The 16,553-nt window shown below is 41.1% G+C and overlaps 2 protein-coding genes across 2 annotated transcripts; both read left to right on the top strand.

Moving 5' to 3' along the window:
• Positions 1-9,736: 9,736 nt before the first annotated feature.
• Positions 9,737-10,249, top strand: LOC129766163 (uncharacterized). Its single transcript, XM_055766632.1, has one exon. The coding sequence runs from the start codon at positions 9,737-9,739 to the stop codon at positions 10,247-10,249; it is 513 nt and encodes a 170-aa protein (XP_055622607.1).
• Positions 10,250-10,338: 89 nt separating this feature from the next.
• LOC129766162 (uncharacterized) lies at positions 10,339-12,201 on the top strand. Its single transcript, XM_055766631.1, has one exon. It carries the CDS (start codon positions 10,339-10,341, stop codon positions 12,199-12,201), a length of 1,863 nt encoding a protein of 620 aa, XP_055622606.1.
• Positions 12,202-16,553: the final 4,352 nt, after the last annotated feature.

The raw sequence follows: 16,553 nt of genomic DNA, 5'->3' as shown, positions 1-16,553 counted from the left end.
CCGGGGTGTAAAATCAAAGTTTCGAAAACGAAAGCGTTACGCCGGAGACCGAGATTTTGAGCGTTAATAGCTCCTAAACAACTGAACGAAATGGTATGATAAACACTTCATTCGAAAGATAAAATGTCTACGCGTTCTATACTTGTTACTTTCTGATCCAAAAACTTGTTTCAATAGTCTTAAAATTGCTTTCAAAACAGGCTATTGAAATCACCAATCGGTATATAAGCGAGCGCCGCTCGGAAATCCACTCAGTTCTAATTGAACAGTGATTGGAGCATGTTGTCGCTGTTGTGGTGAAGCTCTTCGTTTATCATGAAAGCGCGAATGAACGGTGTCACCAAGAGCCTGTTTGTACACCGTAGGCCAGAAGGGAATCCATCAGGAGGAGAGTGATGCCACAAACGGTTCCCCGAGAAGATCTCGAAGCAGCCGCTACACACACACACACACACATACACACGCGGAATTCTTTCCGTTTGGATGCCATTCAGCATCGAGAAAGATCCGGAAAATAATCTGCCAGTTCCTCTGGGAATTTAAAAATACATTCATGTGAAAGGGTTTATTTGAATGTTTTCTATCCATGTAACACTGTGACCAAATATGTTTCAATCAAGTGCTATTAACAGATGGTTATCGAGTTAGCATTAACCACTGGTGGGCTTCCAGTATCGAGGAAAATGTGGAAATATCTAATCTTTACTGAAAATAATCTGCCAGTTCCTCTGGGAATTTAAAATTACATTCATGTGAAAGAGTTTATTTGAATGTTTTCTATCCATGTAACACTATGACCAAATACATTTTGTTTTGTGATTTTTCAATCAATCGCAATTAAGAGGATAGCTTCTGAAGATTATTCTTCCCCATCAGTAGGATATTTCCATATCCAATATTGTATGCGCCCGCAATCGATTATTGCTCAGTCGCCGAAAGTTCCGAGCTCAGAGAGTTCATTCCCCTCTAGTTTGCCTTCCAAATTGCCATCGTAAACCACGCCTTCTTTCGATTCAATCACGCACAAAAAGCATGCTTAAGCGATATTCTGGTGGTGAGACGCATTCATTTTACGTGAGGACATCGACAAGACAACATTGTTGCTGGACGGCGAAGGATCGAGATCTGCCCTGAAACGCAAGCAGTTTGTTTGAAACTGTGAGGGAGCACAGAGAAGCCGATCCTTCAGGAGAAGAGAAGTTGACCATCGAAGCAGCCGCTACACACACACATACACGCACGGAATTCTTTCCGTTTGGATGCCATTCAGCATCGAGAAAGATCCGGAAAATAATCTGTCAGTTCCTCTGGGAATTTAAAATTACATTCATGTGAAAGAGTTTATTTTGATGTTTTCTATTCATGTAACACTGTGACCAAATATTTTTCAATCAAGTGCTATTAACAGGTGGTTATCGAAATAGCATTAACCACTGGTGGGTTCCCAGTATCGAGGAAAATGTGCAAATATCTAATCGTTACTGAAAATAATCTTTCAGTTTCTCTGGGAATTTAAAAATACATTCATGTGAAAGAGTTTATTTTAATGTTTTCTATCCATGTAACACTGTGACCAAATATGTTTCAATCAAGTGCTATTAACAGATGGTTATCGAGTTAGTATAAACCACTGGTGGGCTTCCAGTATCGAGGAAAATGTGGAAATATCTAATCGTTACTGAAAATAATCTGCCAGTTCCTCTGGGAATTTAAAAATACATTCATGTGAAAGAGTTTATTTGAATGTTTTCTATCCATGTAATACTTATGACAGACATACAGCTGTACTTGCGTTGTACTTCGAAAATTGTATGTCTGTCACCATGTACAGCGCTAGAACCATGCAAGCAACTCGGTACAATCGCTGTACCTGTACCGCTGTACATGGCTACAGTTGTACTGTGCGCAGCGCCATAGACGGTTAGTGGTGGGTAGCATGAACAAGCAGAATCAAATCACTTGATAAACGTTCTTTTCATTGACTTTCTTTTAAGTTAATAACTCAGATTGGAAACTTTTTTGTTGTGTTGGATAGTTTAGACACTAAATAAAAACCTTTTTCATTGAAATATGTGGTGAAAATTGGAAAAATATCTGATTGTCAGTTTGACATACGGTACAATGTACAACCAAAGTATGTCTGTCATGGTACGATGGTACCTGTACAACGCTGTACACGTACAACGCAATTACAGCTGTATGTCTGTCCCTGGTAGAACACTATGACCAAATACATTTAGTTTTGTGATTTTTCTATTAATCGCAATTAACAGGATAGCTTTTGAAGATTATTCTTCCCCATCAGTAGGATATTTTCGTATCCAATATTGGATGCATAAAACCTTGTACCTCCAACGTAACGCTCTCGTTTTCGAAGTCCCCTAAATATTCATTTATTCATTCATTCAGAATGGATTCAGATTCAACTTCAAACAAAGGATCACTGAATCAACGATAGTCCTACGTCACCACTGCGGTTATACCATAGATATAACCCACTTTCTGTTTTTTACATTATTTTTTTTTCTATTTTGTATTAATCTCTGTTATGTCTGTCATGATTTTGGTGATGATGGACTATTTATATTTTTATTTTGATGTTTTTATATTGTAGTAGTTGAAAAAATAAATAAAAGTAGTCTACAAAAGTTTGAGCGTCGCGCGCGTAGTGCAGATATGAAAGAGACAAATTTAAAAATTTTGTAAGAGCCGGTCTATTTCTCTGGATTGGGTATTCTAGTTAATCCAAAACAAGGCTGGCGGTTGGACTTGTGTCTTGGTGGACCATTTGGCTGCAAGGGCCTTGTCGAGACCGTGTCGGCTCTGTGGTGGACAAGACTGAGTATTGGCTTGTCTTTTGACATTGAAATTTTTTTGAACTTATATCTGTAAATAAAATCAGCTCTTTTTTTTTGCTAAACTGATTTCAATGCTGAGAAAAAAAAATCTTTTAGATAACTCGTCTTGCTCAAATCGATGGAATCGATGGAATTGTGGCTTCAGCATCGCTGGGTCAAGCTAAAAGAAGACTATGTTGAGAAATAAATCGCCATTTTTCCCAAATTTTTGTTTTTTTTTTGTAGGCTAAGTACTTATCGGACTGCCCTCGTATGTTTTTATGTAGAAAAATAATTTCCCCAAATATCATACCTGTTGTCGCATTCAATGGAAAACTTACAATGAAAACCTTCTGTTTATCTAATTTCACGATCAACGCAAATCAAACAATTTATTGTAGTTCCCCCCGATTTAATTTGACGTTTTGTATGCCGGTCCAGTTAAACAGCGAATGTCGATAACTGAGCTTCCTTTCTGGCTCAGTTACCGAATGATTACTGTATTACGTAACGCAAACATTTTTTGACGTAGAACTACGTCTTTCATTAAGGGTGCCAAATCAGAAAACAGGTCACGTTTTTATGAAATAAAGTTAACGTTAATAACTATTTTTACCGCGAACGGATTTTGGCGATTTATATACCAAACGAATCGGAAATTTCCTAAGATTTGTTTGATATGCTATACATTAAATTCACATAGTCGGTATATGGTTTAAATTGATGAAAATTGGAAGCATTCCCATTTCCTCATACATTTGTTCTGTCCATTTGTGTGTTTTCCCGAAAAGAGCTGTCAATAACGAGCAACTTATCGACGAGCAACGAAGGGGAAATCGTAAGATGTAAGATGTAAGAAGAACGAAGTGGCAAACTTTCATTCCTCGTGAGGACACCGACTGAACAACATCGTTGCTAGGCGAGCTGGACGGTGAGGGATCGAATGCCTTTCTCAAGGCAATGAGGGTGGAGGAGTAATATGATGGACAAAGTAAAGTTTTCCAAGAGCCTTTTTGAAGGTTAGAGACGAATGAACTGAAGAAGTTGAAGGTTTCTCTAATTCAACAAGCAGGGAAAGAAGGCACACTTTCAGTCTCATTATGTATTCAAAACAATGAATATCGCTTGTTCTTCCTTGTTTCGGATTAAGCTGTGGACGCGATCAAATTACTCACTTGCTGTTGTCTCTGGCATTGCAATCATTGCATCAAACTGACGCCATTGCATTAGAGTTCTGAGTTACACAATTGTGTGGGGAATCATAAAGCTAGGCTATCGTCAGCCAAAAAGAAAATAAATGTTCTGGAATTTTGTCAGTAATATGGTGGATGACGGTAGAAAAAATCTCTCCACAAAGGATGACAACTAAGCTAATCTAGACTGGCAAGATTAACAGAAAGCCCTTCTGTTGAGAAGAGCGCAAAACGGAGTCGCAGTCGTAATGACAAATGTAAACAAGGAGGGAAGATAGCGGGAGGAAAATATTTACGCTAGGGTATTAGTAATGAATCACTGCTGAGGCAAATATTCAGCCTTTTTCCAACCAGTTAACATTGTTTGTTTTCTGTCATCAATGCATTGAACTGACGCTATGGTGAAGTAGATGTTAAGGTTGTGCACCAAAAAATTATTTGGGGAATACCAAGTTATTCAATAATTTATATTAAGTTATTAAGCCCACGTGTCAGTCGCAAAGCTGCTTCCAACTAGTATTGCATTTGCGCTAATCTTGATCATAATGAAGCAGTGCTACTCTTTTCGAGGTTGTTGAGATTGACAGATGGAGTTTATTTCGTTTATTTAGTCACCAAGAAAGTAAATGTCGTTCTGTAGTTTTGTATGCGATTTGGTATCGCTTGCCAGTAGCTTTCTCCACTAAGGATGACAGCTGCGCTTATTTCGAGCAAAGAATTGTTCTGCGAGTACAAGAATGAATCATCAAACAATTATCGTCAAATGATTCTACAATAGAAAAAAAACATTTTAGAGCGACCAAACTGGTGGAATGGTTATTTCAATTTTTCGTTGCATTATAAAATAATATCCGCAGTTATGAACAAGCGACTTGAATTAACCCACAGCGTAGTTCTACGTCAACAATGCGGTCGTGTCTTGAAATCAACCTTCTATAATTTTTTTTAATATTCTCTATTTCTCTCCATAACGTATTTTTGTATTCCTTATGTACTAAGAATCAAACTAATAATACTTATTCGACCCACCTTATCCTCCCCCCCTTTAATGCAGAACATAACTTAAGAACAGCCCCACTTTTTGAAAATTTTCACTTTTCTTCATAAAACGATGTGTTTATGCCTAGTCCAGAAAATCACAAAAAAACTCATTGTTTGTTCCCAGTTTTTCAAAAAACAACTTCAAGCTCAATTGTCCCATGGTGATATTCTTAAGGCGGCATTCCATCTATTCGACTTGCAACATGCTACAAGTCAATTTTAAACAACAATGGATATGATACTTGCGCAATTTCTTATTTTTTTTCCACCTCAGCCACTTAATGAATGCGAACGCTTACTGCTCCAACATATCTGTTCTGATGTTATTGTTTTTACGATCAAATATTTTCTTGTTCGATTATTGTGGCGAGTTTTGGTAATTGTCAATATATGACGTAGTTGCTCCAATATTGTCGAACATATTGTGCTACACACGTCGCACCGATCCGCAGGGCATTGGATAAGGCCAACATTGCTCGACAAGACCAATTATGTCGAAAAAAGATACACACTAACAAGCAAGAACCATTGACTTGTAGCATGTAGCAAGTTGAATAGATGGAATTCCGCCTTTACATAACTGTCCCATCATGTATTTTTGTAGATCAATAATAAATGAATCGGTTCAAGTACAAGAATATTATGTCACGCCTTCAGCAGGGCTAATGCACTCATTTCTGGTTCGGAAAAACGAACTATTTCTCAAACAAATAAAAAAAAAGTTTAACAGAAAACGTGTAGACCTTGCTAGCGAATGACTAATTTATACTCTGCAAAGATGTTGCAGATCATTCTTTTCTTCATAAAACGATGTTTTTATGCATAATCTTTCGGAAAAAAAAACAAAAAAAAACTTATTATTTGTTCCCAGTATTTCAAAAAACAACACCAAGTTCAATTGTCCAATGTTGTTATTCTAGGTATAACTGTCCCGCCATGTATTTTTAAACCGTAATCAAGCTTGATTGATTCAAGCGAGGGGAACTTTTCACATTTCATTAAAAAATAGTTTACTGCTTATAAAAAACTCGGTGTATTACCAAACTGAAATGCTTATATTGGGTTTTGGATATCAATCGAATTCTTTATTCATGTGAAACGAACGAACGTGATGAATTATAGAGGTTTTAAACTTTTCAGTTCATTCACCTCTAACATGTGAAAGTACATTTGACGCTTGCAGAAGTCCAGATTCTGAACCCAATTTTCAACGGGTTGCAAACATAAATCGGCCGATACTGCTGCAATTTCACGTTCGATATTCGTACGAAGTTCAACAATCATCGCTGGCTTGTTGGCATAGACCATAGACTTGATTGTTAAATTCGCTGTGTGGCTTGAAACCACATATTGTCCAAGTCCATATCATCCAATTCGGGCCAGAAATATTCGGTTAACATTGAGCGGTGGCGATTCCCATTCACAGTAACGTGTCGGTCTTGATCATCACGAAAGAAGTACGGCCTAATGACGCCGCCGGACCATAAACCGCACCAAACCGTAATTTTTTCGGGATGCAATGGTGATTCATGGAGTACGTGTGGATTACTGTCTAACCACGAATTGACGAAGCCTGTTCGGTATGCCACCGAAGCGCAACGGAAAATAGGAAGAAAACATGTAACATTTATGTTCATCCAATGACGGGTATAAAAAGGCAGCATCGTCAGCTAAGAAAGTTATACACGGAATAATCCAAAATCTGTATGATTATGCTACCTGACTTTCTAGTCGTTACCTTTCAATGTAACGGCTTTGGATTAAGGTAGATATATTTATTTCCAGTTAGATAAGTAGTTTAAGTTGAGACAATGTAAATAATTTGGGGAGGGTATCTTATAAGCTAGATTTAGGTATAAAAATAGGTAACAAAAAACTAGAAAAGTTTTGGGCATGATTTTACAATAGGAATATGAAATAAACGGATAATGTGTATGATGAAAATCTTTACAGAACTTGACAATGCAATTTAAAGATGTAGAACCCTAGGTTGATCACTTGAAAGGTAGTATTATATTATAATGTAAACCAAATAGAGAAATAAAAAGAATTTAAGTGAAAAAAAAAGCTAAGAAGTCAGTTTCATTCCAACCATTGTACCGGTAACATCGAGGAAATAAATATATAAACCTATCCGAACAGTGTTAATCTATTTAGACCAAGTGTGTAGATCCACATAAGAACCCCACCCGTGGTAATTCTGTGTGGACACCTACATGCAACCTAAGGTCTATTGAAACCGAAGTTACAGTCCACCGGTCCAACTATCCTGCGTCCGATTCAGGATAGAACATATGGTCCAGAATAACCGGATTTGGAGAACCAGTATACCAGAAACCTGATACGAGATTCCCGAGATACCTGTGTTTTGTTTTGCTGTGATACACTACGCGTTGTTGCATGAACAAACGTGTTTAGGCACGATCATTCGAATTGTCGCGTGGGTTGTTTGTATAAGGCAAGGCGCAAATTGAGACGCATATAGCGCGAGTAACTTGGCGCGATATAGCGCCTGTTTTTGTGGCTAATGAAAACAGATAGAACGGCGCAAATTGGCCAGATAGCGCGAGATGGTGGAGCGCTCGTGAGACACGACTCGCGCGACGCTGTGGCTGAACCACAGTTTCTCGTGCTGGTCATGCCGGTTGTGGTTGTTGTGTTGGTGAACAATCATATAGCGCCGTGGGTTTGACACTGTATGGCTGTACTGGTCGGGTGATTGTGTTAGTAAATAAATATATCGCGCAACTCTGTGTTAATCAGTCATTGTATGCGAGTGGCATGTTATTTACACCAAACTGCGAATCAATATGCGCTCCACCACGCTACGTTTGTCGCACGTATGAGTCGTGTTGGTAGTCTCGCGTTCGCTTACGAGCGCTATACGCTTCTCAATTTGCGCCTAGCCTGCGTGCGTGCGTGTCGTTGTGTGCGCAAACGCGTTGTAACAAGTTTGTTCGAGTACATTCTAAAACGCTTTCGCGCGGGTTGATCTCGTTTGTTGAGTAAATCGGACAAAACGTAGAAAACATTCGCGAAGTTATAGTGCGCGGAAACATATAAAGAAAAATGCCGCTTGATCGATCGCCGCCTCCGGGGAAACAAACCCCTCCAGATGAACAGCAACCAGTTCCAACAGATCCTCAGCGTGGCTCTTCTGAAAACAGCGAATCATTTCACGGGTTCCATGATTGGGAAGCCGAATTAGATACAACAACCGTCAAAGAATTGACAGGAATTTTTCGTCAACGAGCCCAAGTGCAAAATAAAGTGATGCGAATCTGCAACTCAGTTTGGCACAATTGAATGTGATGTCGAAAAATTTATCCGCGACCTATGCTGAGTTTAGTACGTTCCATAGCAAAGCGATGCCACTTAATCCGAATGAAGCAATTGATCAACAATAGGAAGTGTATGCTGAATTTGAAGAACTTCACAATTACGTTTCCACAACTGTAGAAGAGTTAATTCTGACAATGAAAAACACAGTCCCCCAAGCCAAACAAGCACCGCAAATTATTGTGCAACAGCAGCCTTGAAGGCGCCGATCCCGACGTTTGATGGCAGTTACTCCAACTGGCCAAAATTAAAGCGGTCTTCCAAGACCTAATGACGTGCTCTGGCGATTCAGAAGCTTTGAAGCTGTATCACCTCGATAAAGCCCTTGTCGGTGACGCAGCCGGAGTTTTGGGTGCCAGAATATTGAGCGAAGGAAACTATCAGCATGCTTGGAATGTATTATCTGAGCGGTTCGAAAACAAACGGGTGATAGTCGAGTCTCATCTCCACGGATTACTGTCACTCAAGCCTATGCATCTTGAATCCCACAAGGAATTACGTGCCCTCCTGAATGGAGTCAGCCATCATGTAGAGAGTTTACGCTTCTTGGATCAGGATATCACCGGTGTTTCGGAACACTTCATTGTATATTTGATTAACATTGCCCTCGATAAGTCCACACGAAAGACTTGGGAATCGACGCAACGGAAAGGAGAGCTCCCAAAATATGAGCATACCATAAATTTTCTGAAATCGCAATGTCAAATACTCGAAAGCTGCGAGACTGCATTCCAGCGTCAAGTGCCAGATGTACCTAAGGCGAAGCAGTTTTTATCACCTCCAAAGTACCCATTGCAAAAATGTCATGCGGCTTCCAACAGCCCATCTGAAAACGTGTACGAAATCGGTGCACATCGTAACTTCCAGTGTACAGCTCTGAACAACCTCACTGCAGTCCAGAAGAATAATATGATCCGAACGACTGGCTTGTGCTTCAATTGCCTGCGGAAGGGACATCGCTCCAAGGACTGTCCTTCTGATAAAACATGTCGTAAGTGTCAGCGACGACATCATACTTTGCTACATGAAGTAGAAGTATATCATGCGCCGCCGAATATAACACCGAATGTCTATATTCCCATCAAAGCAGAAATTGAGCAGCCATTGCGAATTCCTGAGATGTACAATCCAACGACTGCAAAACAAAATAGCTCAGTCTTGCAAGATTTTTCGATTTCCACACCATGTTCCTGTTACGTTGGGGAACCAACCAAAACCGTACTACTACTTACTGCGGTGGTGCATGCTCGCGACCAGAACAACCGACCTCATTCATGCTGAGTACTATTGGATAGCGGCTCTCAGGTGAATTTTGTGACAGAGGAAATGGCCAATCGACTTGGAGTACCGAAGAAACGTGCGAATGTTCCAATCACCGGCATCAATGCTCTGCGATCCTTAGCTCGTGAGAAGGTCAACATTAGTTTTCGATCCCGTGTATCTAGCTTTCGTGCAGGCCTCGATTGTTTAGTCACAAAGCAAGCCACTGGAACTATCCCTACATCGAATCTGGACATTGACTCTTGGAATATCCCAACTGGTCTGATACTAGCTGATCCCCAGTTCCACATACCCGCAAAGATCGATATGCTAATAGGAGCAGAAATATTCTTTGACATCTTTAAACCAAGTCAGCTTCTTCTAGAAGATCACCTACCTCATTTGCGCGACACCTACCTTGGATGGATCGTATCTGATGTTATTCACGAACCGTACTCTCCAACAGTAAACCTCCAACACTCCAATATAGCTTCAATTGAAGAAGTTGAAACCATGATGCAACAATTCTGGCAAATTGAGAAAGTGTCAGATGTTCCCAAATTTTCTGCTGAAGAATAGGCGCGTAAGGCGCATTTCGTGTCCACGTATAAGCGAGACCAAAACGGACGATTCATTGTAAAGCTACCTCTAAGAAGAATGTTGACAAGATGAATGATTGTCGAGCCCTAGCACTGAAGCGATTTCTGATGTTGGAAAAGAAGTTGGTACGCAACCCTGAGTTACAGATGCAGTATATTCAGTTCATCCGAGAGAGTGAGACTCTTGGTCACTGTCACGAAATCAACGAAGCCAATGACCTGCCTAATCAACGCAATTTTTACATGCCACATCATGCTGTTCTGCGGCCCTCGAGTTCCAGCACAAAATGTCGTGTAGTCTTCGATGCCAGTGCGAAGCCCACTCCTGATAGTTTATCATTAAACGATGTTCTCCACGTCGGGTCTGTAGTACAAAGCGAATTATTCTCCATTGTACTAAGATTCCAGAAACACCAAATTACAATATCGGCAGACATAGCAAAAATGTACCGCCAGATATCAATGGCAGCGGAAGACCAACGAATATTCTGGAGAGAACATCCGGCACATCCGCTGCGAATACTGGAATTGAAAACCGTGACGTATGGAACAGCTTCCGCCCCTTACCAGGCCACACGATGTTTTGTGCAGCTGGCAGAAGAAGAAGGACGTGATTTCTCCGTTGCCGCGCGCTTAGTAAAGGAGGATATATATGTAGATGACATACTCACTGGAGCTGAAAGTGTGACTGATGCTATCAAAGTTTATCGTCAATTAAAGCAGCTTCTTGGTCGAGGCGGTTTTCCCATACATAAGTGGTGTTCGAATTCGAAAGAGCTACTGGATACCATACCGCCGCAAGAGTGTGAGAAACAAATACCTATGGAGCATTGTGAAGCAAACCAGGTAATCAAAATTTTAGGATTGCTGTGGGATTCCCACGAACATGCCCTTTATATCGCCAATCAACCTAAGCAACCAACGATACAACCACAATCAATTACAAAGAGGATTATCTATGCTGAAGTAGCTAAGTTTTACGATCCACTTTGTTTGTTCTCGCCGGTAATCGTCCTGGCAAAATTACTTGTGCAACAAATTTGGAGAACTAAAGCAGGATGGGACGAATCAGTAGACACCGAACTGGCCCAGAAGTGGCATCTATTACAGTGTTCGTTATCACACCTCAACCGAACAAATGTTCCGAGATGTGTGACTTTTAACAATGCAATTGCTCACGAATTACATGGATTTGCCGACGCCTCAACTGTAGCCTACGGAGCATGTATTTATCTACGAAGCATATTCAGCGATGGAACAGCCAAACTTCGCATGTTATGCAGCAAGTCCAAACTTGCTCCCTTACACGACCTTTCCATACCCAGAAAAGAACTTTGTGCAGCTCTCTTACTTACGCGACTTCTCCAGAAGGTGATACCAGCCCTTGGAATGACGTTCCAGGACATAGTTTTGTGGAGTGATAGTACGATTGTTTTAGCTTGGATAAAGAAACCTCTAAACCTACTTCAGTTGTTCGTACGGAAGCGTATCGCCGTCATCCAAGAATATACGAGTGAGTACCGATGGCATTATATTCGCTCTCAGCAGGATCCTGCCGACCTCATATCACGTGGTCTGCTGCCAGAACTTCTGGAAGAAAACATGCTTTGGTGGGACGGCCCCGAATTCCTCACAAAGCCACAATACCAAACAGAAAATGTTGAAGATGTTCCCAATGATGTGCTACCAGAAATGAAATCCGCTATAGCTACAGCAGCCGTGAGTAGTCCTCATTTCGCATTTTTGTATAAATTCAGCAGCTTCCGTAAAATGCAAAGAATAATGGGATACGTCCTGTGGTTTGTTGCGAATTGCAAAAAGATTGCTTCTGAACGAGAACGATCCCACTTGACGATTCGTGAGCTGTATCAATCGTCAGAAACTATCATCCGCATAATGCAACTAACTCACTTAGAGGCCGATGTACAGTAACGGTCTACTGCGAGTTGGCGGTCGCCTGAGTCATTCCAAATTGTCGTTCAACAATCGACACCAAATAATTTTACCAGTCAAAGACCCTATAGTTCGACTGATGATCCGAGAAATGCACATCGAATTACTTCATATCGAACAGACTGGCTTGATGAACGCCTTTCGTCAGCGATATTGGTTGTTGAATGCCCGATCTACTATTCGACAAGTCACTCGATGCTGTGTTAAATGTTTCCGTACGAATCCATCTAAGGGTGGGTTTAGACTAGTGATATATTCATGTGAAGAAATATGATGAGATTTATAGAAATCGCATCAACCGTTTACACTAGGTGAACTTCTATAATGAATATATTCATATTTTCGGTGAATTTATTCACCTGAAGTAGAACTGCATCCAACTTTAGTGATTTCTCACCAGTGAGAAATTCACAAGCGTTTACATATGCTGAATTTATTCAAGTTATATATACCTCGAATAAGTGTATCATATTTATTCTCACCCGTTTACACCTATTTTCACGTGAATAAATCCATCTATAGCTATAGATCTCCCTAATGTAAACCCGCCATAAGACGACGCAGCTTATGGGAAGTTTGCCGCCAGTAATACTTATGACAGACATACAGCTGTACTTGCGTTGTACTTCGAAAATTGTATGTCTGTCACCATGTACAGCGCTAGAACCATGCAAGCAACTCGGTACAATCGCTGTACCTGTACCGACCTGTTTTACCGCTGTACATGGCTACAGTTGTACTGTGCGCAGCACCATAGACGGTTAGTGGTGGGTAGCATGAACAAGCAGAATCAAATCACTTGATAAACGTTCTTTTCATTGACTTTCTCTTAAGTTAATAACTCAGATTGGAAACTTGTTTGTTGTGTTTGATAGTTTAGACACTAAATAAAAACCTTTGGAAACCGATGGAACAACTCTTATACCTTTGTCCCTGGTATAAGAGTTGTTCCATCGCCTCCATTCGCGGGACTGGAGTAGACTACGCTTGTCCATGTTAGATCAGGCATGGAACTCGCCGCACGACATTAACAAAGGCCTATATAGCAGTGTATGTGTGCATGACTACTAAAGCCATTCATTTGGAAGCTGTCTCCGACCTCAGTACCGATGCCTTTTTGACATCCCTTAAACGTTTTGTGAGCCGAAGAGGATTGGTTCAACAGCTACATTCAGACAACGGGACCAATTTTCGCGGTGCCCAGCATGAATTACATGAGTTATATCATCAATTCCGGAATCAACAAGTTACGTTGAACTGATTCAGCAGTACTGCCAGCAGTCTTCAGAAAATCTACGCTGTGTTGCGCTCGAATTCAATTTTCATCAGCGTGCGCTGAAAACAAACGCACGCTGAAAACAAACTTCATTCTTGGCACGAAGCGCACCGAACTCAAAACAAGTGAGCCAAAAATCAACACGGTGCAGAATTCACATACTAAATTCCCCCTCATTCTATACCCACACACACATAAAATTCTAGCGCCCGTTTTGTCTTCGCTTGTTCTAAGCTAAGCAACAGCGCACCCTCATACAATCCGCATCAACAGAGAAAGCAACGCAGAAAGACTAGATTCGAGCTCGGTTTAAAATTGGGAATATAAGCCGGTGTATAGAAACGGTGCAGTGAGGATGTTCGAACTCAAAAGCGAACCGTGTTGACAACAGAACATTTGAACTTTGTTTCGGTGTGCGTTGATTCGTCCGGGCGCAGGTGTGCGCATGGAGAGAGAGTTCAACTGGGTGCAAAAAAAAGTGTTGCACATCAGAACTGCGTTCAATTCCGAAGACTGTCTGCCAGACTAAAGAAATCGAATGGCACTTCATTCTAACAGATGCCCCAGAGTTTGGAGGGTTATTGGGAGCAGCAGTCAAGTCCGCCAAAACCCACTTGCAGGGTATCGTTGGTCCTGTTAAGCTAACCTACGAAGAATTTGCCACAGTTCTGACTGAGATTGAAGCAGTGTTGAATTCTCGCCCACTTTACAGTATTTCGAACGATCCTGCCGATCCGCTGGTTATTACGCCTGCTCATTATTTAATTGGACGTCCTCTCATCGCTCCAGCCGAACCATCGCTTGAAGATATCAAAGCAAACCGCTAAGATCGCTGGCAACATATTAAGCTAATGCGCGAGCACTTCTGGCGTGCTTGGAACCAGGACTATCTCAACACGCTGCAACCACGGAAGAAAAATTTACAAGTGATGCCCAACGTTCGTGAAGATATGATTGTTCTTCTACACAACCGGACCCAGCCCCCTCTCCACTGGAAATTAGGTCGAATCTCCGCAGTGTATCCAGGAAGTGACGGTGATGTATCCGTGGATGGTTCGACTTTCCGGAGACCTATCAACAAGGTTTCAATTCTGCCCATCGAAGACAACAATTCCAGTCGAAGTTCATCACATCCAAGCAGATCGTAAGTTGTACCGATCGGGGGGAGTACGTTCGGTATGCCACCGAAGCGCAACGGAAAATAGGAAGAAAACATGTAACATTTATGTTCACCCAATGACGGGTATAAAGAGGCAGCATGGTCAGCTAAGAAAGTCTTTTTTTCAGCATTCTTTGTAGAGATGGGCAAAACAGTTCATTTTGATGAACGGTTCACTCATTAACCGTTCATCTAAGTGAATCAGTTCTTTTGAACCGTTCTTTCGCCAAGATTTTTTTTTGATAATCAGGAAATATATGAATGTTACGCGGAATTGAAAGAATATATGAAATTGAAAATATATAGTTTTGCTTTTAAAACTACGGAAATCTATTTAATTTTTAACCCAAAATTGAGTATACATTAACAAAATAAACCCTGCGTTAGATGAGTTTTGCTCATAAATGACAATATCGTTTTATTTTCCTTACAAGCGTTCTCGTTATATTTATCCATTCCGTCCAACGCAAATCAGTTCAGCTGCACTAGTTCGTTCGCAAACAGTTCGCCCGCCAACATTTCGTTCTCAAACAGTTCGTCCCCAAACAGTTCACTCTCAATCAGTTCTTTCCCGTACAGTTCACTCGCAATCAGTTCGTTCTCAACCAATTCGTTCACAAACAGTTCACTCGCAAACCGTTCATTCGGATTCAGTTCGTTCACAAACCGTTCGCTCGCAATCAGTTCGTGGGGAGAACTACCGTTCTTCGAAAAAGAACGACCGTTCGTTCACTCTTTTCGGCGAACTAGTTCTTTCGTACCGTTCGTGAACGGTTTGCCCACCTCTAATTCTTTGTGTGGACACCGACTGGACAACATCGTTGCTGGACGAGCTGGACGGCGAGGGATCGAGTGCCTTTCTCAAGGCAAGAGGGCGGAGGTGGTAGCGCTGGAGTAGAGTAATAGAGTAGAGTAGAGTTTTCAAAGGGCCTTTCTCAAGGCTAGAGACGAATGAACTGCAAAAGTTTAAAGTCTCTATAATACAAGACCTTCCTTCCTTCCTAAGAAAGTCATTCTTTGTGTGGACACCGACTGGACAACATCGTTGCTGGACGAGCTGGACGGCGAGGGATCGAGTGCCTTTCTCAAGGCAAGAGGGCGGAGGTGGTAGCGCTGGAGTAAAGTAGAGTAGAGTTTTCAAAGGGCCTTTCTCAAGGCTAGAGACAAATGAACTGCAAAAGTTTAAAGTCTCTATAATACAATACCTTCCTTCCTTCCTAAGAAAGTCAGTTTCATTCCAACCATTGTACCGGTAACATCGAGGAAATAAATATATAAACCTATCCGAACAGTGTTAATCTATTTAAACCAAGTGTGTAGATCCACATTAGAACCCCACCCGTGGTAATTCTGTGTGGACACCTACATGCAACCTAAGGTCTATTGAAACCTATTGGTCTATTGAAGTTACAGTCCACCGGTCCAATTATCCTGCGTCCGATTCAGGATAGAACAAAGCCAATCAGCCAAAAATGGACCTCATCGCTGAAGATGATTTTTCGATGAAAATCCGGATCATTTTCAAGTTGTTGCTCAGCCCAATTCACGAACATACGACGCTTCTGGTGTTCAAGCGGCTTCAGTTCTTGCATTAATTTGATCTTGTAAGCAAAATTCGCCACAACGAAGTCACATAGATGCCCAACGCTTGAGAACGATGCGTGAGAGACTGATTTGGGCCTTCTTCAATTGATGCGCTAGCGGCAGCAATATTCTAGACACTACGGGCACTTCTTTGTCTCACTGGCACGGGAACATTTTGTACTGTGCCTGTGGATTCAATTTTTCCACTAGACGCTCAATTATTAATCTGGCAGGACGATTATGACGACCATAAATTGGACGTAGCGCTCTTAAAGTTGAGGCAATTGACTGCGAATTTCGGTAGTAAATTTT

Source organism: Toxorhynchites rutilus, chromosome 2 (assembly GCF_029784135.1).
Source record: "Toxorhynchites rutilus septentrionalis strain SRP chromosome 2, ASM2978413v1, whole genome shotgun sequence".
NCBI lineage: Eukaryota > Metazoa > Arthropoda > Insecta > Diptera > Culicidae > Toxorhynchites > Toxorhynchites rutilus.
The sequence above is the reverse complement of the archived record's forward strand: the minus strand, read 5'-3'. Positions and strand labels throughout refer to the sequence as shown.